This window comes from Cucurbita pepo, chromosome 16, assembly GCF_057944985.1.
Source record: "Cucurbita pepo subsp. pepo isolate OVF chromosome 16, ASM5794498v1, whole genome shotgun sequence".
NCBI lineage: Eukaryota > Viridiplantae > Streptophyta > Magnoliopsida > Cucurbitales > Cucurbitaceae > Cucurbita > Cucurbita pepo.
The window spans coordinates 10,456,982-10,465,857 of NC_141813.1; the positions used below are offsets into that span (position 1 = coordinate 10,456,982).

At 33.4% G+C, this 8,876-nt stretch overlaps 1 protein-coding gene across 1 annotated transcript; it reads right to left on the minus strand.

Moving 5' to 3' along the window:
* Window positions 1-887: 887 nt before the first annotated feature.
* LOC111776707 (arginine decarboxylase-like) lies at window positions 888-4,071 on the minus strand. The gene has a single exon (XM_023656030.2). The coding sequence runs from the start codon at window positions 3,478-3,480 to the stop codon at window positions 1,330-1,332; it is 2,151 nt and encodes a 716-aa protein (XP_023511798.2). The 5' UTR covers window positions 3,481-4,071; the 3' UTR covers window positions 888-1,329.
* Window positions 4,072-8,876: the final 4,805 nt, after the last annotated feature.

Consider the following 8,876-nt stretch of genomic DNA (forward strand, 5'->3'; position numbering starts at 1 on the left):
ACTTCTCTCATCCCAAGACGATCCATCGATCGATCCTGCTTGATGCCACACGACATTGAATGATACCAACAAGTACGAATCGAACTCTTTTTAAATGCTAAGAGATAACAAAGAGAGCTTAGTAATCAGATCATTACAATGGACCTCTCTCCTAATAGCACTAGGAGTGGTGTAGGGTGAATTAAACAACAGAGTCCAAAAGAATCTGTATCATTTCTTCCTAATAACACCGCACACTAATGGTTAAGAACCAGTTGAGAATCTTTTCGTGTTTTCCTAGCGACACTAAGAAGATCATGAAAGAGTTGAGAATCTCTTCAAGAAACAGATATCCAGAATAAAGAAATCAATATATAGAGACAACAAGCAGTGGGAGACGACATAAAATATATCAGATGAGACAACAAATCCATGACAGTGATGCCTTTTCACCCATTACTCTACTCTAGATTTCATATTAAAGAGAAAAAAAAAAAACCATTAATCTTTCTCTTCCTATGTACCACAGATCACCATTCTAAATTAAAGCTAAAAGAGAATTTGAAAAGAGATGTACATGAAGAGGGGAATCTACCTCTACCGCACAGTTTCCAGTTGTTGACCACAGGACCAATCTGAGGCTGAAAAAGATTGGACAGAGCAGCACACAGCAGTCTGTGGACAGCAAACCGATAGGGGCATTGCATGAACAGATAAGCTCCATCCCCAACCGCACCATCCTGTAATGACAAATCCAAACCAAAATTCCAGCCCCCAAAATGGATGATATTGACTCATCATCACAACGCCAGAAAATACCCATCACATGGCTTCACAAACAATTATAGAAAATGAAACCCTTTTCAATTCAAAGATACCATAATTTAAGTGGGTTTTGCACCATTGAAGAAAAGAAAATTAGCCATTGATGGCTTCTTTTTCTTCCATTCTTTTTTCTGAAAAACTTAAAATTCTACACTGACATTACCAAGAGAGAACGAGATCCCAAATTTTACAAAAGGGTGGATTCGGTGTTCCCATTCCCTCTCTTTCTGTACTAAAAAAAAGAAAGTTACAAAGAAAAAAACAAAGGAAGGACAAAGGAAAAGGAGCTTTGCTGCTGTTGCTTTGCTCTCACAACCCTTTGCTGCAACACACCAAAGAAAAAAACAAAGGTTTTTTTTTTTGTTTTGTTTTGTTTTGTTTTGTTTTTTTTTTTTTTTTGAGAAAATGGAAAATTCATGGAAATACATCGACGGACCCATAAGGACAACAAAAACAGACCCACTAGAGAAGAAAGGCAATAGCTAAGTAGGGATGGCTGAGGACAACGAAGTCTAAACAACTCTGTCAAGCATAGCAGTAAGTCCACTGCTCGGCATCATCGCCAGCACCAGAATCCACAGCACCATTGTAATCAGTATCATTGAAACAGGAAGATGGGCTACCCAAATAAGGCATGTTGCGGAAGGACATGGCCAAGCTGTTGGCTATGCCCTCACCACCATCATCATCTTCCTGCCCAAACTCCTCTGCTCGGTGCTTGAGCGTCTCGAACATGAGTTCGGGCTCGTACTGCATCACTCGGAGGATGTCCCCGGATGATGGCCCAGGCACAGTGCGAGTTACCGCAAAGCTATGCGGTCCATCACTCTGCATTACTCGAATTACGCTCGGGCCACCAAACAGGTTGTGAACACCACCGAGAGCCTCCTCATAAGCCCCGCCCAGAAACATCCCAAGATAGTATCGCCCACCTCCACCTGACAAATTACCATTGCCTTCCATCTCGTGCAATGGCAAACTCGACTCGCCACCGATGAACTTGTCGATCTTCCCGTCACTGTCACAGGTAAGATCAGAGAGAATGCCTCTCACTGAAGGTCTCTGATCAAGACGATGAATGGGGACTATAGGGAACAGCTGATCTATACCCCAGAAATCTGGAATGGAAGTGAAAATAGAGAGGTTCACGTGATAAGATCTTACAGAGTCCAACTCTCCAACAGCCTTCGAAATGAGAGCACAAAGGCCATCCACAGCAGCCAGTTGTTCCATTCCCAAACACCCATCCTTGAATTTCTCAATGCAGCGTTGTTTCAATTGGTCTGCATACAGCAAGCATGTCTTATACTCACCCATACAAGCAGCAGCCGAGAGGTTCTGATAATCTAGGCGAGCATCGTCTGTCAGCCCATCAAGATACTGAAGTTCAATAGAGCTCATGGATGGGACCTCATAAGTACTAGCAGAAACGGCCTCAAAAATCAGAACAGAGTGATGAGAGGCGATTGCTCGACCACTTTCACTGCAAAGTATTGGGTGCTTCACGGACCTACGGTCGCATACAGAGCGAATTACGTCAACAACCATAGAGGCATAGTCATCGAGTTCATATGCAACAGATAACCCAGAGTCCGGAGACTTCGAACCGTCATAGTCAATACCCAGACCACCTCCAATGTCAACTACGCGCATGTTGGCACCGAGACGGACCAATTCACAATAGATCTGAGCAGCCTCACCAACGCCATCGGCGAGCAAGGTAGTGGAAGGAATCTGGGATCCAATGTGAAAATGTAGCAATTGAAGGCAATCAAGCATATCATGCTGTTTAAGTTTCCCGACCACCCGAAGAATCTGGGTGGTCGTAAGTCCAAATTTCCCTTTCTCGCCAGACGTAGACCCAAAATGACCAGAATGTTTGGTTCTCAGCTTCGCACGCACGCCAACCACAGGGCGAACGAAGAGTCTTTTGCTCAAATCAATCACTAAATCGAGCTCTTCCTCTTGTTCGAGAACAACCACCGAGTTCAAAGCAAGCTTCCTGGCAATAAGAGCCAAAGAAATGTACTCCGCATCCTTGAAACCATTGCACACCAAAAGGGCATCTGAATTCCCTTTGCACAAACAGCTCATTGCTAGGAGGATCTCTGGTTTCGAGCCAGCTTCGAGACCAAAACGGAAAGGAGATCCGAATTTCACTATGTCCTCAACAACAAACCTGTCCTGGTTGCATTTAACCGGGAAAACACCCTGGTAATGAGAACCATATCCCTGAGATTGAATGGCATGATCAAATGCCGACTGGAGAGATTCAAGACGATTCTTAAGCACATCAGGAAAGCGCACAATAAGAGGAAGCTGTAACCCGAGGCCGCCAGAGCTAATCGGATCTGAAGCCTTCTTCACAATTTTGAGCAAATCAATCTCCTGATGCGGCAAAGTGGCCGTACCGTAAGGACGAACAGCCATATTTCCAGAGCCATTAACAGAAAAATAAGGGGCACCCCATCCATCGATCTTGTAAAGAGAAGAAGAAAGAGAAGGAGACCAAGACAGATTTTCAGAGGTGGGAGCAGAGACGGGAGAGGTGAAGATGGTAGTCTCCGGAGGTCCGCCGGAAAATAAGTCCGGCGACGGAAGAGAGCTATCCCCAGCAAAAGCGTAGCCAGGAGGAGGAGCTGCAGTAGCATCCACGCAATAAGCTAGGGCCGGCATCTCTCCGGCGACGGATCAAGAAATGAATACGAAGAAGAAAATGGAAAAAGAAAAATCAAAGAACGATGAGAGTGGTTAGAACAATTGTTAAGAAACTGGAACGATAATTTTCAGAGTTTGTGCAAGTGGGGGCTTTAAAACCCGCCGAGGCCGAGGCCCCGGCTACCCCCCCAAAAGAAGCAGAAAAAGTAGCTATTTCCACCGCCAAATTCACCACGCTCCCCTATAAACTTGAAATATCCCACCGCGATCCGCTCAGAAGAAGAATTTCACAGGAACAAGAACAAAATCAAGCTACAAAATCGAAAAAAACAACCAAAACTTAACCACTGAATCCGTTCTTCACCATGCAGATCTGGAAATCAAAGAATCGACACAAATCAAACGAAGGATTCAAAGAACAAGAACAAAAAACAGAATGCAATAGCTTTCAACAACCACAAATGGAAAATGACAGAGCGAAAATTCTCCGGGCAAAAGGCCGAGAAAAAAGAAGAAGAAACGGAACCCTAACGGAGAAAACGCGGAGAGAGATAGAGAACCGTCGTAGACGACGGAATGCGTTTAAACGAGGTTAGAATGAGCGAGAATTGCATGCATTACCAAGCGCTCTTTTATAGGAGAATATCTCTCGGGTTCGGGTCGGATCTTTACATGCACCCATAAACCCGGTAGTTCATGACCCGATTATATTTCTCGCGGGTTCTCCTTTCAATAATTAATTAATTTTTTTTTTTTTTTAAAGACTGAGATTCTGTTCCTTATGGACTAATCAGCGTCGGGTTGCCGCGTGGCCTTCTTTCGTGCGGGACCCTCCATTTGCCAATACATCTCCCCAGGCTTCGCCTTCGGGTTACCATGCTTACGTGGCCATTTATTTCGGATTTTTAAATTTAAAAAAAAAAAAAAAAAAAAAAAAAAAAACTAATTTCACAATCTCGCGATATAATGAAACGATATTCACGAAGAAGAAGGTGGCAGGAAGTTTCGTGGTGTAAGAAGTTAATGAGGTGGACCGTCAAGATCTTGCCACGTCATTTGTATCCTCTCTCTCTCTCTCTCAACAGATTCCCTCCCTTTTTCTTCGTTCAACCGAGTTTGAATGATTCATGCAGCCTTCCATTCCTATTGGTTAAAATATATTTAATATATTAATTAAATGAAAAAATATTTTGGAACCATTCGAAATTTGGAGCTAATTAAGTTAGTGACCCGAACAACACAAATAGACTTCACAACTCAACCTAATCAAACCCTTTGTTTTTCGGTTGGGTTAGGTTGAATTGTCCGATTTTTTAATTATTTAAAAAAATTATCCTTATTATACACGTTACATTAATGACTGAAATCTCATATAAGTCAAATATCAAATACTTACCAATTATAACGCAATGCTAACATTAATTACAAACATAAAATATTCTTAATATTCATAATAATCACAAACATGGGATTGAGTTGGATTATAACCCTAATTTCAAGTTGATCCCTCGACCAAACAATGTCAACTCAGGAACCGACTCAAATAAAAAAAACTGACCCAATCTAGCATGTATAGTTTATGTTAAGTAGTTCAAATTAATTAAATTTTCGGGTCATGAACGCCCCTACAATCCATCGCAACATAATCTTTATATATATATATACATAAAAAATTATTAAATATTTAATAATATTTTAACATCGAGATTAAATCATTAAAAATTTAAAATTATAACAACCAAATTTTTACTGAACCTCATTTTGATACTGAAACTTAGTTTGAGATTATGGTAACTATTAACATAATTACTGTCAAATGTGCTTCCATAAGTGTTTGGTAAATCTCGTAATAAACGTTAAAAAGTTGATAAAATAGGAATTTTAAAGTAAAAAAAAAAAAAAAAAAAAAAAAAGAATTAGATTCTTTGAAAAGTGAAAATCTAAAATTTAAGCAGGATTTAAATCTAGTTAAATAAGAAGGTCAAACACATCTAGATCCCCAACATATAATAGGCACACGAGGGTATAGTTGGAAAAAGAAAAAAAATACGCTAAATTAATAAAAATATCTCTACACTCTGTGCTTTATCTAAAAAAATATCTTAAAATTTTTCCAACTTTCAAAAAAAAAAATTAAAAAATATTCTTAAATTTTTAATAATATTTTACCATTAAATTTCCATGAAATTTAAAGGTAACACTAACTTTTATATGAAAAAAAGTTAATTTTTTTTTTTTTTTTACCATTAAGATATAAATGAAAACCGTCTATAAAACAGCTCATAGATTACTTCCTTTCTTAATGTTTATGTTCAGAATTCATTAATGTATTAATGGTAATATTATTTTTATAGTTTCAAAAAAGTATTTTAAAAGTTTTTAAAAAGTTTTATGCTTAATGAAACTTTTGGAAATATTTTTATTAATTTAACCTTAGAAATAATTAAAACGTTTAAAATTTATCTTATTTATTTTAGTCACGGTACTTTCAAATATTTAAAAATAAAGTATTAACGATATGATTAATTTTTTTTAATGAATTTATTGATATATTTTTAAAATTTTAAAGAACATTTTAATTTTTTTAAAACATATTAAATGCAAACTTCAAATTTCTAGTACTGGAATCTTTTAAATCTATTTTAAAATTTACATATTAATGAAATACTAAAGAAAATTAGAAAATTATACTAATAATTTAAATTATGAGAATAATCGAGTTATATGTCACACCCATATATTAAAACATGGATATACATAATAACTTGTTTCATTTTCTATATTTTAAAAATAGTTTTAAATATTTATAGATGTTATAATATTTTTGTAACCGCCCAAACTAACTATTAATAAATATTATATGTTTTGGATTGTTACATATAACCGTCAACTTCATAATCTTAAAATTTCCACCCTCTTATAAGTAATGTTTCTTTCCAACTAACTTGGACCACACAATTTGGGTCCACAATTTAATTTAATTATTTTGTAAATAAAATAATGAAATGCTGGCATTTAAATTTAAATGAAAATTAATATCATTTTTTTTGTCCCTAAAATTTATGAATTAAACTAAAATTAAATATATATTTTTTAATATTTTCATAAGCTAAAATATAATACAATATTCATATAATTTCTACCGACTTAAATTTCATATTACAATAACGTGTAGTGATGTAGGAATTTAGGGAGTAATATAAAGTTCGTCCCTAATTTAGTTAATGGAAAGAAATCCCTAGAGAGTATGAACGACCAATATAAAGTTGTCCCTAATTTAGTTAATGGAAAGAAATCTCTATTTACTTATTTTCTAAGAATTTAAAATAAATAATAATAATAATAATAAAATAAATAAATAAATAAGCGGTTGGCAACGTTGAATGGTCTGCTCCCAAACTTCTCCTAATACGTTACGTTTTGTTTCCTGTCTTTTTTTTTTTTTTTTTTAATTTATTATTTTTCAATTTATTTAAAAATTAAATAAACGCGCAAATCACACGTAATTTTTGTGAAAAATAAAATAAAATAAAAAAGAAAAAGAAAAAGACGACAGTTTCAATAAAATAAGCCTAGGAATCTACGGGAAAGCATCTCATGATTTAGTTTTTTTTTTTTTAATAAAAATAAATTAATTATATATTCAGAAAAAAAATAAAATAACCGCCTCCCAAAAATTAATTAAAAAAAACACCAGATATTGGTAGGTGGGCCCCACAGGTTGACGCCTCGTCAAACTACTTTTTAACGGACGGTCAATGACGGGCTTTTCTTTTTGTCTTTTCCGTTATCTTCCGTTACTAGGGCATATCAACCGTTCATTATGTGGGCCCACCATGTATTTTTTTCATTTGTTTATTAAATTACACAATTTCCTATTTTTTTTTTTCTTTTACTAAATAAGATGAGAAGTTGAAGAAGGCACTTAATTTTTTTACTCTTTTTTTCTTTATTTTGTAATTAATAATTAATTATGATAAAAATAAAAATAAAATATTATTAATTCATTATGTTTTATATTTATAGATTTATTCAAATTAATCCTAATTTAATATTCGATATTAGGTTCCACATCATCGTCTAAATTTACAAAATCTTATCAACTAGAACGAAACCTTATTCAAAATAAGGTTCGAGAAGAGAACACGTCTGAGTTGTATACAATTTTGGATTATATTTTATCTTTTCAAATTCACTCGAACCGATTAAGTTATTAAAGTCGTAGGACTTATTCGATATACGAGTTACAAATATCTTTTTACAAGTTATTGGTTCGATGTTCTCTAAAGAATCATTATCAATTTGAGCATATTTCAACAGATATATATTATTAATCTAAAAGAAATAATGAAAAATTGATCGAGATATTTGGTCGGCCCCACATACACACTTATCTTTTCCACCTCCACGTTCAATTGTTCCTTCCTTTGTTACATTTTAAAATAATTTCAAATTTGAAAAAAAAAAATGGAAATTAAATTTTCTGAAATATCTAATTTATTTTAAAAATTGTAAAATTTTAATTTATTAGTTTTATTTTATTTTATTATTTTATTTTTTAGATTTTATTGATATTTTTTGAAGATTAAATTTTTTATGACGTTTTTGTTTCTTTTTCTTTTATGGATTTATTGAGTATTCTACCATATAAGCTTATATTTTATTTTTTAGCAGTTTATAAAATTTAATTTTTATTAGGATGAGAAATTAAAATTAGAAGATAATCACCCTCATGTGGTGGTTATCATTAAAACTAAAATTTAAATGAAGAAAATTATAATTATTCATATATATATATATATATATATATCATAGAAGATAATAATATTAATAAAAAATATTTTTAAACTTTTCTATTTTGTCTAAAAAAAAGTTAAAAAAAAAGAAAAGAAAATGCCCTTAAATTTTTAAAAAGGTTCAAAAATACCTTCGGTTAGCTTTGAATTGATTAATAATTTATCTTCAAAATAACTTGAATTTTTAAAATGGTGTAAAAAATATGATATTTCAAAAGTCCATTATTATGAATTTTTGAAAGACAATTATTTAAAAAAAAAATGGCAACATAAATAAGATTTTAATGTTTGATTGATTTTTTGAATAAATATTTTTAATAATGCTATTTAAATTTAATATTTAATGATAAAAGAAGAATTGAACTTTGACATCTCGATAATACATTATATTAAAAAAAAAAAAAAACTTATTTGATAATTTAAAAAAAACAATTTTTTTTTTTTTTTTTTTTTTTTTTTTTTTCAAGTTAGGGAGAGTATTTTGTAAATGTATTTAAAAATTTAGAGGGAATATTGGGAAAAAGAAAATAAATAAAAGAAACATTAATTAAAGAAATTGGTTGATAATGTTGGGAGACAAGGCTAATGGATTGGAGCGTGGATCTGGACAGCCTTGTC